The sequence below is a fragment of the Lissotriton helveticus genome, chromosome 1_1 (assembly GCF_964261635.1).
Source record: "Lissotriton helveticus chromosome 1_1, aLisHel1.1, whole genome shotgun sequence".
Taxonomy (NCBI): Eukaryota; Metazoa; Chordata; class Amphibia; order Caudata; family Salamandridae; genus Lissotriton; species Lissotriton helveticus.
In genome coordinates, this window is record NC_136057.1 from 445,135 (window position 1) to 462,859 (window position 17,725).

Consider the following 17,725-nt stretch of genomic DNA (forward strand, 5'->3'; position numbering starts at 1 on the left):
TCTATGCCCTTCAATCAATGAATCAATCAGGGTCTCAAGGCATTGAGGGTGGGGGTCCGCAGATCTGCTTAGCCGAAGAATATCGAAGCGTTATGGGAAACAAAGTGCCTCCTCTCTCTTCACATTCTGCGGGAATAAAGGGGGCATCATTTAGTGTTACATCACTGCTAATTTCCATGGTGTCTTCTAGGAGAGACTGCCACATACACTCTTTGATTTACTGCTGCACTAGTGACCAATGTGTCAACATTGGCTCTAGTTTTCCGCTATGAAGGAGCAGACAATGGTAATACCACCCAGGACATTTTTTACCTTGGTTGTGTATTTCTGCTAGGTTTAGAGTGCATGTTTAAATGAGAGATTTAGACACCTGTTACATTGACTGTAACATCCATTCTGTGGGCTGTCAAATCAAACAAGCATTGGCACAGTGAATATATCTCACCCATGGATGAGCTACTATCTTTGGCAATCAGATGGGGTGGCTAACATTGGGGGACGGGGGATGGGGTAAGAAACCAAAATGAGGCAGAGGTGAGGAGTATCAGAAACAGGGACAGGATGATAAGAAACTGCGCCTGGAGTGCAAGTGGGAAAGGATAAGAAACCAGGGCTTAGGGAATAAGAAACAACTATGGCACTCCTCCTTGTGTGTGTCCCTTGCCAAACCCCAGGTCACTCGGGCCACAACTACTAAAGGTTTAGTAGGAGGGGTAGCCAGTGGCACTACCCATGAGGAGGAAAGTGGTGTAAAGTTGGAGCATAGGCTTGATTCTTTCTCCACCAGTGTACCCCATGAGCAGTGAAGAGTCCTGTTGTGGGGCTCGCCGGAAATTTAGTACAACCAAAATGGGTCAATTTTGTGGTGTTGTACCCCCTATGGATGTGGGTATTCATGCACACAGAAAAGGGAAGGGGAGACTCTAGGGTGGTCTAGTGATCGGGGTGAAAATTGCACTTCTGTGCAAAGTCAAACTATTCCCTATTGACTGCCAGGAAATCTTGGCAATTAATTTTACTTTATACACATGCTTAAAAATGTAACTTTTTATGTATATAATAGTGGACCTGGGTACAGAGGAAACTAGTACTATAGGCATTTTGGATCACATCCTGACTGCATGCATTGGGAATACCCCATTATTGGTAGAAAAGGATTTTAATTTAACTCTTGAACCTCTTGCCCCTGCCCTTTTAGATTTGACTGAGGAGTGGGACAGTTCTTAACTAATTAGAGAGAGAGTTAGATCTCCCTGTGGTTGGGTGGATGAAGGGAGAAGGCCAAGTGTTGGCCCTTACATTGCAGCATGCTTTGAAGGCCACAAATGGCAGGATGACATCAGATCCTAATTGTGAAATGACCTTCAATTGACCTGGCTATCCCAGTATGATCAATTACTGTTTGCTTAACCTTAGCCTATGGGCCACTGTGTCCGATATGATAGTGGTTAAAAAATCTCACTGTGTCACACCACAGCTGGGACTGCTAAACATCTGGGCAGCGGCTGACCTTACTGAAATTGAACAACAGCTGGTGATGCTAGGATGCACACTGGTCAAGCGGGAACTGGCAAGAGGGTGGGGGGGGCAACTTCATCTTCCACTCCGGTATGAGCAAAATAATTAGACAAGTGCATGATAGCGGAGAAGGAAGTATTTATAACCTGAAGGTGCCCCAAAATATGGGAGGGAAATGGACCAAATGGAATGTTTATCGTGGAGACATGTCTATCCCCAATGGTGGAGTTGGAAATGCGCAGAAGCGAGAACAGAGATGTAATCAATTAATGTATATGCTTTGCTTACCCCTGCATAATATTCAAATGTATTAGTAACTGTGCTTTCTACAAATCGCTACTATGTGCATGATTGATGTTGAATTCAATAAAAATAATAAAATAATAATAATCTGACAGTGCCCTGAGCCTTTCCCTATTAAATCATGGCGAATGCGAACCTGATATTAGTAGTTAGACGGATGTGGGCAAGATATCCATTACCAATAACCTGAGAACAATTAAATGGAATTGGGTGGAGGAAAACCCAGGGTTTTTGGAAGATGTTAAATCCAAAGTCTTTGAGGAGGTGGAGGTGCTGTCTAAACTTTCAAAATTGGAAATAATATAGAATTTGAGTAACCAGCATAGGATTCTTTATATGCAGATCAGGGAAATCAGTGGCCAATTTAAACAAGCATTGAAAATGCAATCGGTCTCACCTTTGATTAAGTTAAAGCCATTTGCTTTGCTATACAATACCAATAGTTCCCTGTCTTGTGCACTGATGCCCTGCTGGCATGCTCTCTCTCTCTATCAAATGTTAAACATATCGTGAAAATACAAATTTTACCCCAGAACTATCCCTCTTTGATGTACACTGTAGGTTTTTGCAGTTAAACGTGTTGGCTATACAACCGAAAAAAGCAAGGTTTCTGTGTACCATTTACAAGTCTTGTCACACAAGCATCATTTCATTCTTTGGTGTGCAGGATAGACAAGAGAAAGAGACAAAGGGAAAGAAAGGGAAGCAACGGAATGTGTCAAAGTTAAAAGTGGAAAAGTGAAGTAAATGAGAGAAAGGGCTACAAGAGATAGCAAGGAGAGAGGGAATAAAAAAATATAAGGAGGAGGAGGAACATGACTCCTTGTAGACTTTCAGCCCATGCTCCCTACAATTAATCATACATGGTGCAGCAGGACATTCGTTTGGCGCACTAACTTTGTGCATACAAAATTCAACATTCCTGGCTTCTAACTTCTTGTCCACAGAAAGAAAACAAGCATTTCAAATGCAATATGAAGCACTCCGAAAGATTTGGGTTGAGTTTGACGCAAGGAGAAGAGGAATATGAGATGCTATTTCGCATGCCATTACTTTGCATGCTATTACTATGTGGTTATTACTTAGCAATAACCGTTACTATCCAAGTTTTTACTTTGCATACACAAAACAAACAAAACACAACACTACAGAAAATACACTACCCTACATATCTAAAACACTAAAACACTACCGAAACACTACACTACCCTACACTACTGAAACAACACAACACATCCCTAAACCCTAAATCACTACCCCCTGAACTAACATACACATTCCCCTACTATGCTCCCTACACTCATTCATTACCCACCACAACCCCCAAATCTACACTAAACACTAAAACAATACACTTCACTACACTAGTACTACAACATTACCCTAAACCCCAAAACACTACCCCCATCACGACCCTGCCCCTATCCCCAATCCTGTCCCTACTCCCAAACGCTCCCCTGCACAACCCTGACAATACCCTAAACCCTAAAACCCTACACATACCCCACAACACTACCCTAAACCCTAAAACAATACCCCCAGCACAACCATGCCCCTAGCCCCTGTTCTGTCCCTACTCCCAAACACTACCCTGTACAACCCCTGACACTACCGTAAACCCTAAAACACTATACTACACTAACCCCACAACACTACCCTAAACCCTAAAACCCTACAGTACACTAACCCCACATCACTACCCTAAACCCTAAAACTGTACCCCCAGTACGACCCTGCCCTTAGCCCCAGTCCTGTCCCTATTTCCAATCACTACCCTGCACAACCAACGGCACTACCCTAAACCCTAAAACACTACTCCATACTATACTAACTCCACAACACTACCCAAAACCCTAAAACACTACCCCCAGCACGGCCCTGCCCCTAGCCCCAGTCCTTTCTCTACTCCTATGCACTACCCTGCACACCCTCGACACTACTCTAAACCTTAAAACACTACCCTACACTATACTAACCCCACAACATTACCCTAAACCCTAACACACTACCACCAACACAACACTGCCCCAATACCCAGTCCTGTCCCTACTCCTAAACACTACCCTGCCAAACCCTCCAATCGTCTCCCCCTTCTGGCTCCCTCCGTCATGGGCAGGCAGGATATAAGGCTGATTGGGTGCTAGAGGGCAGGCACAGAGAGTGACACTGGGAAAAGCAGCAGCAGACCCCTCACATCCTCACTTGAGCAAATGGCTGCTGTGACGACCTCCAAAAGAGGTGCCAGCCCCCTAAGCATGCGGCGTTACTACACATGCGATGTAACAGCACGCTTACTAAAGGCAATTCGTTGTTACAGCGCATGCGTAGTAACGCTTGCAAAGTAACGGCATGCGCACAAACAGCCACGCACTAATGGCTGTTCACCGGAGAAGGGAGATAGAGATGTGAAATCAGCTCTAAAAAATCTGGGAGGGAAGAAACTGAGAGGAAAGAAAGGAAGGAAAAGGGGCAATGGACATGTGTCCGTTAGGGGGGAGTATCCTCCGATGGCTCTGTGGAAATATTTGCTTGCGTAGGCTCCATCTGCCATCTGCCCTTCTCCCTACAATTAATACCACATGGTGCAGCACGACATTCATTCGGCATACTAACTTTATGCGTAAAAAATTCAATGTTCTTGTCTTCTAACTTCTCATCCATAGAAAGAAAACAAGCATTAAAAATGCAATGAGAAGCGCTCTGCCCGTGCTCCCTACAATTAATCACACATGGTGCAGCGGGAGATTTGTTCGGCACACTAACTTTGTACATTCAAAATTCAACTTTCCTGGCTTCCAAGTTCTTGTCCACAGAAAGAAAACAAGAATTAAAAATGCAATGTGAAGCGCTCCAAAAGCTTGGGGTCGAGTTTGCGCTATATAAATGTTAAGAAAAACAAACAAGCCATGTGCACCTTGGAAAGACGCACAAACATGTGGGCGTCCTACCAAAAGAAGCCTGTTAAGAATGGACAAGCATTCTCAGAGTGCCCAATAAGAGAGCCTGACTGGCTCGTGCACAGCTGCTTGACAAAGCTTCTGATAAGAAACTTCGTCACAACAGCCATAATGCAGGCGACTGAGTCCTTAGGGGCCGTCCAAAAAAACAAAGGGCGGAAACCAAGAACCCTCCTTTTCAATGGGAAGCCAGCGTTTAACATAAACGCTGACGCTACCCAATGAAAATGAGTGGTGGGGCTCGAGTCCCCTTCTCAAAACTGACTTGTTGACTATTGCTCTCGCAGGCGAGGAGCGCATGTGCGCTCCAACGCCAGGCAAGACCTAAAAAGGAAGCGGTTGGCATGTAAAAAATTGGAGGGAAAAGGCGGGCCCCTATGGCAGACTGGTATAATCAGGAATGTAGAGAAGCCAATGGTAAGCTCCTACAAGCAGTGAAATCTAAGATCCGCTAGATACGGACAGGTATTAGATTATGCAAAAAAACGATGGGAATTTCCCCTATGGCCCCTTTCTTCATAGCGCTCTGGTAGCCAAAGACAATAAGTCCTTTTGGAGGAAAGCATCACTATGTCTGGATTGACCTAAGTCTGCTTTGGAGTTTACAGTCTAGCTAGAAGATTTAGTATCCCACTTTGGAGGCCTACATGCTCCAGGAAATAAGGAGGAAGAGGAGACTGTAGGCATGAGAGAGATTGTACCATCTGGCACTGTGGAAGCTCTAGAAATATCCTTTGCGGAAATCTGTGTAGCTATAAGCTCCTGTATCCCAGCCAGAGCTCCAGGCCCTGAGTGAATCCCTACTGACGCATAAATAGACAAGGATTTAGAAGTTTGGGTACCATACATTATGTTTCTAACGCCATCCTTTCGGGTATGAACATCTATTTCCTGGAATTCAGCTGAGTTCATACCTATTTATAAGAAAGGAGATAGGGAAACCCTGGCCAGCTAGAGACCTATTAGCTTAATTGACTCTGCAGAACATCTTCTGCAAAGAGTTATTGGCCTGTGTCCAGGACTGGATCTTAGAAAGAAATATCCTGTCCGATTACCAGGCGGATTTTCACGCCGACATCAGTACCCCGGACTAGGTCTTCTACTTTCTCTGCATTTATTGGAAAGATGTTTTTATAAAGGGGGTGGGGGGGCTATAAGTAGCCTTTGTGGGTTTGTGCATGGCTTTTGACTTAGTCCCTCAATCTAAACTCTAGAAGTCGGTGGCATAGTTGGGACTCCCTCTCAATGTATTAGATATTCCTATTTGCACGCAAACTTTTCCTCCAATTCAGATATACGACCCTTCGTACCAAATTGTTCTGTAGCAAGTCGCAAACTAATGTATCCCTTGATGATAAATGTCTGAGCTGTAAAGGTAGCTCTGAATCCTAAGCACATTTGTTATTTTTTTGCACACATTATGAGAACTTGAAGGTCAAGTGGATTATTCCACCGCATAGGCTTGTCGGACCTGGCCACTATCTAGATGTGCTAAGAATTCTTGCTACAGACTCCCGTAGAGTAAAAGTCTTCTTTCTAGCAAACTTTTTTATTAACTCTATGGATCAGTTACTCAAAGTGTTTTTTTCTGTAATAACTTTTTTATTGTTGTTTTTAATTGTATATACAGATTTTACATGCCTCTTATTCTTTAATGATATTTTCAACTGTATTTATAAAATCCTATATTTTTGGGTTTCTTTATAGTCAATCAGGTGTATATAATTTATACTCGAATGTATTGGGCTGTGATATACTTTTTATCAACTCTAGGAGTTCGAATTCTAAATTTAACTGAATCATTAAAAATATGGGTAGTATGTCCGAATAAACCTTTAAGTATGGGAAGATACTTTATGGAGCGTTGTGTTTTTTTATCAGGAACAGGAATATCTACTATCTCTTGAAAAAAGTTGTCTTTTTGCTGGTTTTACATGTTCCCGAGGGGACCTGGTGAAGATTTTTTCCTGTATCAGGGTGAAGCAATATAGAGTTTTTGCCAAGAATCTAGTTGCTGAGTTAATACCTCGAGTACTGGATGAATGTGCAACTGCTTGTTTTTCATCTCTGATCCTAGTTTATCTCTAGCAACCTTTGTTGCTGAGTTTTTCGGATTCCAAAGCCATCTTTTTTTATGCAAAGTCTGGTCGTTTTTCAGGTCCAAAAATGTTGGTTCTGAAAATGTGCAAGTGTCTGCTTTTGATTGTCGTGGTGCAGAAAGTAGAGTCTATTCCAATGTGGATAGTTTTGGATCGAAGACTTTTGCCTTGGGCTTTTGTTTTAGAGCCGAGCCTAGGCCAGACATTCCAGAATCAGCCAATTGATATCCACCATGTCCTGAAGACAGTGGCATCCCAACAGCAGACCTTTGGAGTGTTTGTTTGGGGGGAGGCATACGGGGCAGTTTTTTCACGGTTTGTTTCCCTGATGTGATGGTATCTTGTTCTGCCTCTCGAGTCAGAGCATTGTTACGGAGAGTACCCTCCTCTGCAGCCAACGGATGTGCCTCCATTTCTTTTTCCTGTTCCTCCAAACCAAAAATGTCCAGTGTGTCTTCGATGCAGCATCAAGACATTTAAAGTCATCTGAGTTTACGATCCCCTAAAGTCTTCTTTGATTGGAACCACTTGTAGCTGTGTAAAAAGTCTTCTTGATGACAAGGAGATTAACAGTAATTACACAAATTGTGTAAATCTGTGTGTGGGAATTTTGTGTAACACAAAGGACAAAATTTGAAAGGTGTCCGTTCTACCACCTTTTGGTAATTTTGTTAGAAAAACATATAAGAGAATTTTCGCCCAGAAGGGCGCGATCAAATCGAGTCCCCCTGGACAAATTCAATGTTAATTTAATATGTCTTAAACCAGTGATGAATCTCAATCAAAAACAATACTAACGGTATTTGAAACAATCCTAATGGCAGTGTGTTTAGAGCACCTTCTGCCACAGAATCTGGTTGGGAAAAGAACACATGCAACTCAATGGATTGATTGATGTGGAAGGCAGAAACAACTTTAGGTAGAAATGTATGGTTAGTGCAAAGAACCACTTTGTTTTGGTGTACTTGTAAAAATGGTTAATGTCCGAAGCTCACTCACTCTCCTCAGCGATGTAATGAAATGAGGAAAGCAATTTCCAAGTGAGAAATTGCATTTCGCAATTATGCAATGGCTCGAAGTGTGAACCCATTAGTCTGGTAAGGACAACATTAAGATTCCAGGCTGGGGCCAGTGGAAGTCTGGGAGGAATAACTCTTTTGAGCCCTTCCATGAAAGCTTTAATAAAAGGCACTCTGAAAAGAAACAGTTGTTGTCTATTTTGAAGAAAAGCAGCTATTGCAGCAAAATGAAAGCGTTTAGATGTGTACGCTAAATATGAGCGTTGTAAATGTAGTAAATAGCAAATGATATCTTGAACGGAAGTATCAAGCGGGTTGATATGGTTATTACAAAAACAATGAACCACTTCCATTTTGCTGCATAGCATGCTCTTGCAGTAGGTCTTCTGGCTAGATCGCAAGGTTGAGAGGCTTGGGGTCAGGATGTCTTACCTCTCCATGGCTCTGAGTGAGGAGAATGGATGGGAGATGTAGTTTTTGATGAGAAGCTACTCAGAGATCCAACAGGGTAGTAAACCAGGGCATACGGGCCCAAGTGGGAGCTACCAGGATAAGTTTGAGGGATGTTTGCTTGAGCTTCAGAACTACTAGTGGATTGAGTGGGAGAGGTGGAAAAGCGTAAGCAATTATCCTTAACCAGTTCATCCATAGAGCATTGCCTTTGGATAACAGGTGTGGATACCTTTGAGGCAAAGTTTGGGTATTTTGCTTTCTCATGTGTGGCAGACATATCTATATCTGGGAAACCACACATCTGAAAGAATGAGAGGAGAACTTGAGGGTGAAGTTCCCACACGTGGATCTGTTATCTATGAGTCTATCGGACATTGGGCGTTATGGTCCGATAGACTCATATAGGTTATATGACCTCATGTCTTTTATATTTCATTTTTTTAATTACAGTATTATTGCCAGGGTATAAAAGCATTAAGATAACAACAGACTCAACTTCAGTATTTACAGCAAGGATTAAAAGTCGAATATACTCGAGGAGGTGAGCTTTTCATATGTGAATATAAGAAATACTAATTGACCAAATGTCACCTGCAGGATAGATTTGGGATATTTGATAACAGTACTGTCCGAAAGGGGTCACTAGGATCCAAGTTTCAAGTTTGTAGGATTGCTTTACTTTGTATAATAGAACTATTTTCCATTCAGACAAATGTTGGAGTATCCCAATTAGGACCTAAATGGTATGAATCCGATTTAGAATTGTCAGGTTTCTCCTTTCCTTTGGAATGTTAATTCACTAAAGATACGGGTTGCTGTACTGATGTATATTTCAATTTTAGAATGTTCAATAGGTAGACTGGGTATGTGATTGGTGCTTTGTTAAAAGAAAGTAGACTGGTTGTATTTATTTCTGTACTATCTATTCTGTTCTTTTTATAATTTTTATGATATATTGTTTTCCTTATTTTCAGCCCTGATGATGTCCCAAATGGGGACGAAACGCGTTGGCTGTTAATTGTGTTGTATCTGTAATAATCTTGGTTGGAATCTGACTGACATCATTCAGAATAAAGAAAATGAATTGAACATGTGCAGCTTGGAGGACTTTTCTTTGGAGTTAATATCTCTGAATATAAGTTGTGAAATTGTATAATGAGAGGAGAACTTGAGGGTGAAGTTCCCACACGTGTATATTTTTCTTTGTCTTATATTTAACGCTCCTTCTGTATATTGTTTTTTACACTAAAAGTAGTATACTTACTCCAAAGTTTAAGTTACTTTTGTGAATCACGCCCACACTATACTGGTCTGAGACAGGTCAGAAAACCTCAGTCACATCTATCAAGTTCATCAAGTTCAATCTTTGCCGCAGTTTATGGGCAGATTTGTCATATGGGGTGGTAGGGATTAGTAATAGAAAAACATTACTATGACCTAACAACTGAGCCATTACCACAGTGTTGCAATCACTGAATTGGTTACTGATACAAAGAAGATTGGCTACATTTTAAGGCTGAGATGTATGGAACCTTGTGTACAAATGTGTTTTGCAGGCGCAACGTCTGCAAGTCACAAAAACACAGAGGTTATGAGTGCAACATAACATTAAAGCCCTTTTATGGATCAGAAAATGATTAGGCTTTATGCAAACTTTTACTACTCACAAATTAGAGGGAACGTGAAAGAAGTTTTCATCTTCTGTTTGATGTTTGTTATTGAATGTGTTATGGACTTTTATGCACCGTTGACATGGCAAACCATTAATAAGTCTGTTGCCCTGGGTTGGGGGTGGTTACTGGTAAGCAAGGGGAAGTTGTTCCCAGGTCCCTTTCAGGTCTATATACCTGCATTTGCTCCCAAGAACAATGAGTCGCAATTACGAGAATCCTATTTAATATTCATTAAGTAGGTTATTTTGCGAGCCCCTGCGAATGTACAATTTGCAATGCAGCATGATATTGTAAAGGTCACATCCAAATCCACATGCACTATCCCAATCTGCAACCCACGCATTAGGCCAGGCCATTAACTCTGCTGTTGTGGCTCATGCACCTATGTATGTTTTATTACTTTATGGTTATACTGTGATCTATGGGAACTATCTTTAGTGTGCATTTAGGGTATGATACTGAAATCTTACTATCTGAACGAATTACAGGTCTACATTTTCCTCCTTGTTTTGAACATCAACTAAAGTCCTATGCATGTGCTTACTATGGACATTGTTTATGAAGGTATATATGCTATGGATGCAATGCATTAAGAAGGAGGCACAATATACTTAAAGTGCGTCCACAGCAGGGCAGGGCACAAGCCTAGTTGAACGATGTATTGCACTGGCATCAGAAGACTCCACCATATGCAGTATATTTTCGGATCATCGTTTGTGAATGATTATTAACCGGTATTGTTCTCTATGTCTGGTTTTCTTAGTTGAGTCAAGGATTTACAGGATGGGTGCAGCAAACTTTCCAGAGCACCCAAGAAGCATCCGCATCCCAGAGTCCTTGTGCTGCTGATGAGAAGGTCACAGACCCTATTCCAGAGGACTCTCCTGTCTGCTCATATAATGAATGGGACCCATTAGAGGAAGTCATTGTGGGAAGAGCTGAAAATGCCTGTGTGCCTCCTTTCTCACTGGAAGTTAAGGTAACAATCTGAACCAATGGATGTAAATAGGTTTGCCTTTATCAGTGAGTTGTTTATCCTTCAGCAGATATGATAAGCGTATGAAGTAAAGTTAGGGCATCATGTCGAGATGTACCTCTGTAAGAAAATGTCACATCCCCTTAACTCTACGCTCTCCACCATGTTACAAGGTTGTGAGAAGTCATGTGGTCCTCAGCCATCCTGATGGTGGAGCGTGCCGGAAATACCGTCAGCCAAACTGCCTGGCGAGAGCTGGCAGGTATGTCAGCAGTTTTGGCGATACCGTCCCTGAAGGCAGTGTTTGTCAGGTCATCTCAAATATTCATCGAGTGGGGCTTCAAATAAGCGACATCCATAGAAGCTAAAAAGCTTTCTTATTTTCACTCTGGCGGTGACTGCACTTGTTGCGGTGAGTCTCCCTACCTGGATGTATAAAATGGCTCTCCAAATCCTTCACTGCTGGGCCACACTGTAAAGCGTCTGACATTGAGTGACCCACTCAATGTCAGGCCCTTTTCAGTGCAGCACAGTAGTGCCGGATGGTGTAACTACAATGTATTAGTCTCCTTAATCCTATCGGGTGATGTAACATCTTTTTAGATGCGATTTGGCAGTTTAATTTTCTCAATTTATGAACATTAATCCTTAATTTAAGGTGTAAAATAATGTATCATCCATAGACATTGTTTATCTGTAGTAGGCACACATTGGCATCATCATACAACTTTGTGCCTTTCATTGGAATTTTAGATATTGCTCCTAAGAGGGACAATCTTTGTTGTCCTGAAGAAGTTGGTGCTATATTTCATTTCCACTGAAACTCGTCGACGCAATTACTGTACTAAATTTGTGGAAAAGACTCACATTAGATAAGGAGTTGGTTTCCACTATGTGCGTTTTCATCGATTCCCACAAATTAGTCCAAACCAATGACAAATGTTATTATATGTTTTCTCTCTTTCAATTATTGTGTCCATGTTTGTAGGATTGTCTGATTTCTAAGTTGTCATGAATTGTTTTTTGAGTTTATTGTATTCTATTTTTTGATACATTGATTGAATATATATATTTTTTTAATATTGAATTGTTTATGCAACCTCTTACTCAGTTAAGGTTGGGAATAGGAATGTGTTTTGTTAGGGTGTCTGGATGTTCAATTAATAATATAGTTGTTTCTAAAGGGAATTATTTTTTACTGGTAAGCAATTCTTCTCTGCCCTGCCCCACTCTACTCTGCTTCCCTCTACTTTGCACCACTTCTAAACTATGCCACTTCATTATACGCCACAGCATACCACTAAATTCAATGCCACTAGGCCCCACGCCACTATACTCCCAAACACTCTATGCCAGTGCACTCTACACCAGTCCACTCTACTCTATGCCACTCAAGTGTATGCCACTCTACTCAACTCCACACTATGCCACTCCAATACATAACACTCTCTGCCACTCCACACTGCAACACTCTATTCTGCTCTTTTGCCATTCCACTCTACAACACTGCACACAACTCTCCTCTATACCACTAACGTTTAGCCATGCTGAAAAGCAGCCACACTAGTGTACTACGTGGCTAAAACAGATTGGAAAATCCAATAGCTCTTGCATTGGCAAGACATATTGGATTTACCAGTGTGTGGTTTCCACCTATATCCACCACCAAGGCCTAACTATTAGCCTAATAAGTATGCAGTTTCGTCTTGGTACATTATTGATCTTACCAAGTAAAAAAGCATTGCATTTTGTCTAGCATTTTTTAGATCATTAAGTTTAGCACTACATTTTCAATCCACACACCCTCTCAGTCCAAACTCAAACCACAGATTTCCTTTTTCATTCTCTTTTCTTTATTTTCCTATTGCTGCTAAAGAATATATTCTTAACAGACAAGATTATCTTCCAGCTCTTATACTCCATTCATACAGCTTCCATAGGCAGTGTATTTCTTCCAGTATCCAGGCTTTCACCCTAGATGTCATAATTGACTAATTTTTCTCTATTCAATAGTCCTATGAGCTAGCCCAACCATGGAACATCTTCCTTAACACAGCACACAATCCACCTATTATATCCCCAAATGGAAAGAACACTCACCCAGTCCATTGTTTTGTCACCAAGAATTAAAAATGTCTTAGCTACTGTAACGGAACGTTTCAATTCTATTTAGGACTCAGATTATGCCTTCTTTCTTCACTTTATTTCGAATAGCAGCTCACTTTAACAGTTATAAAAACTATATTTCCCATGAACCCTTGGTAAAAGGTAGTTTAGGAAAAACATGGTAACAACATATCAGGACATTATACCACTGTCCAATCATGTTGTCATGGACCCAACATAGTCCTTTCTCACTGGCCCTTCACCCTCTTTCGTTGTGCGAAGTCAGCCGTCGCATCACCTTCATGCATCCTGTCTGTCTGCATCAGAACCTGCAAAGATAGAGAACATATTACCATCTGAACACAAATTACAAAACCTGCAACAGCTAGCAGTGAAAGTAGTGAGTGCGCAATAGAGCAAACTTGTCCCACCGAGCCCCTTATAGACAAGCAAGATTACTTACTTAAATATGGAGAGGGATGTCCTTCTTTGAAACCCTAGAGTGGTATAATCCTTGCCTTTAAGTCCATAATAGAATTGAAACTTTCCGTTAAGGTACCTAGGACTAGAGGTGAAGAATATGCTAGTTAACAGCTTGCTCATACAAGGTAAGCCATGCCCAGCACTGGCTTTAAATAGAACTTTTTAAATTTGGAGTCCAAAGACCAAACTGAGAATATCCTCCAAACAAGCACCCAAGCCAAATGCCATTGTCCCCCGGTGTCAAATGTGCCCCAAAGTACCAAAGGCTAATGCCTACCTCCTGCATCACCCTTCTGACCCACCTAGCAATGGCAGGAGATGAGACAACCTGAAAAGTCTTATGGAGTGCAATGAGTAGCTGGCTTTTTCTTGGGAGACAAAACACCTCATCATTTCTTCATAAACCTTGAGGCATCTGACAAAACACAGTTTTGGAGAGTCTGAAAGTACTGGGAAGGAAGTAGCCCTAGTGTGACACTTTGTTCTTCAATTGAAAGTGAACTTCACTCCATCAGGAGTAAACAGTCCCTTTGTGATGTGTAAAGCTTTGACATTGGAGACTTGCCAGCATATGAGACAAAGGCGCGTAGCCAGCTTAACCAATAACTCTTTCCTTGAGAGAAAACGGTTCGGCTGCCAGGACAGAAACAAGTTAAGCACTTGGTTAATGTCCCAAAATGTGGAGTAACAAGGCTTTGGAGGTAAAGAAAGCCAAATACCACATAATAACCTGCAAACCATTGGGTGTTCACCCACAATTGTGCTGTTAATTGGCATATGGCCAGAAGAGATGGCTGACAAAAATAGTTTATCGACCTGTAAGCTATCCCATTGGAAGCTAGTTGTGCCAGGAAATTCATACCATGCACTACATCTGTCACCCGAGGAGTAAGACCCCACCGCATACACCAATGGAACCATCTGCCCCAAACAGATCTGTACGTCTTGACAGTACTGTCTGCCCAAGCCATGGAAATGAAGATTTCAGCCTCCAGCGAAATGCCTTGGACCTCCCAATATCCTCTGAAATCCACCACGCCATAAGCCACAGTGATTTTGCTTGAACCAGAGGGTGTGGAGCCCTGTTAGGACTTAAGAGGATAGTCAGAAACTAGGGGAATAGGATTGGAGAATCCCAGGAAAGTTCCAAAAGAATTGGAGACCAGATTTGCGACCTCCTAGGCGGGGTGATCATGACTAAATCCGCCCACTGTTATCGACCCTGTGCTGTTCAACTGATTGCTGCGTAGGGAGGAAAGGCGTACCCCTTCTCTGAGCTCCAGTCCTGGAGGGAGGTATCCGTGGCCACTGCCGGAGGGTCTGCCTCTAGCTGAAGAAGCGGGGGAGTTGATAGTCCAGTGTAAAGGGAAACAAGTCCACAGAGGAAGGACCGCAGCGGTCATCAACATCACAAAGATGTTTGGGTCGAGCTTCCAGAGGCTAACATCTCTGAAATTGCGGGACTGAAAGTCCGCCTCCTGGGTCTCTCATCCTGGCAAGTATTCCACTGTGACCAAAACTTGGATGTCCATGCAGTACTGCCAGAAACTCGCAGCTAAGTCTAAAAGAGCTCTGGATCTGGTGCCTCCCAAGTGATTTATATATTGGACTGCCGAAATGTTGATCATCTTGAGAGGGACGCATGACGGAACCGAGTCTCTCGTTCAACAACAGACGGCAAAGTAGCCTGCCAGAAGTTCCAAACAATTGATATGCAACTTCTGTTCTTCAGGAGACCACAATCCTCCCTGAGAGAGGTTGCTGCACCTGGCTCCCCAGCCTGACCTACTGGTCAGATCCGGTGCCAAAATGAAAATTGCACAGCCGTTCCAGGCCTCCGTGTGGTACAACCACCAGTTGATCTCCTCTTGCGCTTTGCCGATCAGGGAAACCTTGTGTGAGTAGGGATACCCCTTGCAAAGGTAATATGCCTTGAGGCCCAATAGTGGAGCGGCCTTTGGACGATGGCCTAAATCAATGCAGATAGGAGGCCCACCGCCTGAGCAAATTGGCGGAGAGACACCTGTGTCTGGAATGGGTGCGTCTTAGCTTGTGCCGGATCTTTGCCATTTTCCTGGAAGGAAGCGTTATAGAGGAAGAGGGGGAGTCTATTACGAACCCCAAAAAGGTCACAGACTGAGAGGGCTTTAAAAGTGACTTTGAGAACGAAGCCTAAACTCTGAAGAAGGCAAACCGCCATTTAGAGGTAGGATGACAGCTGGAGAGGGCTAATACCCATTAGTAGCAGGTCATCCAGATACACAATCATCCGTATGCCACAAGCTCTCAGGAACTCCACCACTGGCTTGAGGACCTTGGTGATCACCAAGAGGCTTAGGACAGGCCAAATGGAAGATCTGTAAACTCGTAAGTCTGGTGGCACCAGATGTACTGGAGAAACCGCTGATGAGGCAAAAAAATCAGGATCACTATATAGGCATCTTTGAAGTCTAGACAGACCATTCAATCCAGAGGATGTAAGACATCTCTGAGGTGGTGAATACTCTCCATTTTGAAATGGCAGTTTAGCAGCCACTTGTTGAATTCGCTTAAATTTATATCCGACCTTAGGCCCCATCGGTCTTGTCGACCAAAAATATGATGCTGATGAACCTCCTGGGGTGTGGTGAGGAAATGGAGATGGCACCCTTGTTGAGGAGGGATGAAACTTCCTTGTCTACCAGGATGGCGTCTTTGAGGGAAAACTGAATGGGATGGAGCCTGGTCTGCTAGGTGGGGATCCCATGATGTTCTATGTGGAAGTCCTGCAATGTCTGAAGTACCCACGCATCTCGTGATGGGAAAATCCAAGACAGGAAAAAATTTGCCAGCCGCCCCCCTATTTTTAGTTGGGAAGAAGGGAGAACACTCACCTGGACTTGCGGAAGGCGCTACTACTCAGAAACCTATGCCCTTGCCACAACGTCCTCTAGTGGAGTGGAAATTCCTGAATCAGGACTAATCCTGATACTGGCCTGTCTAGAGCAGTGCCCCCTTTGGGAGTTCTGGTGTGACCGGCGACCAGTCAAGCGGTCCCTACCACGACCGGCCACATGAAAAACATGAGGGAACACCCTTTTAATGGTTGTTTGGGCCTAGTCAAGTGACGTGAAAGTATTGACAAATTTTCCTAATTCTTTCACGAAAGGCTCCCCAAAGAGACCCCCTGGTTCTATGGCGCCAGCATCTGAATCCTCCAGGTCCCCCAATTTTGGGGTGACTTTAATGCGGAAGGAGCAGCAGCGCTCGGTGGACAGGGAGTATTTAGTGTTGCCCAAAAAAGTTAAGACTCTCTGGACCCACCCTGATTTGTCTGGAGAAATTATGAAGCTTGAATCCTTGTCCACATCAGCCATATCCGAGATTTTTGTCATGGGCCTAAGGCATCCAGGAGCCATAACCTGTCAATACCCTTCCTACGGTCCCTGATGAATTTATGCAAGAAAGTGGCCATGCGAGGGTCAATCTCAGGGGTAAGTGCCACCTTCCCCTTGAGGGAAGGGTAGGGACACTCCGCCTAGAGGCAATTACAGGCCTCCTCCTCCAGTGGCCTACGAATGCGACCCGCCACATAATTACCAACCTTGTCAGCTGGGGGCCATTTGGAGTAATGTGGGTGTATGAAATTATCAGGGTCAAGCATGTCTGATGCATTCTGGGTAGTCTGGGAAGGGTGAGATGGAAGCCATGGCATGGATGGGCCTGGCTCCTCATCTGCATCCCCTGCAGCATTTATATGTCATTACCAGTGGTGGAGTAGGGGAATTTCCTGCTGGCAGCACAGGTTGACTGTCTAGGAAAGCCTGTTTAAGCCTGGCAAAGGCATCTAAACCACCCAAATCGCACTACCATTTGGGTAGAGCCAGGCTGGTTCCCCATTCCCATTCCCATTATCCATTCGGGATAGAAGTGGGGGGCTTGGTGGATTTGGGCTTTAGCCTCTCAAAGGCTTGATCAATCTGGCAGGAGAGTCTAGCCTCTAACAGAGTCATGTCCTCTGCCACTGCGCGGTAGATTCAGGTGTCTACTGCCTCAGGAAAAGGGTCCTCCATGTCCTAGTAGTCCTCTTGATACTCCATGTTGTAAAAAGTGAATTGGAGGGTCCGGCACAAATTAGGGGTGTCTGGGTAACAACAAG

The 17,725-nt window shown here is 43.2% G+C and overlaps 1 protein-coding gene across 1 annotated transcript in view; it reads left to right on the forward strand.

The window, feature by feature from the left end:
• The window catches only part of LOC144766730 (glycine amidinotransferase, mitochondrial-like), a 106,007-nt gene that overhangs the window by 12,673 nt on the left and 75,609 nt on the right, over positions 1–17,725 (forward strand). Inside the window, exon 2 of the mRNA XM_078650487.1 lies at positions 10,786–11,001. Coding sequence (XP_078506613.1) covers positions 10,786–11,001 — 216 coding nt within the window. The remainder of the gene's footprint in view (positions 1–10,785; positions 11,002–17,725) is intronic.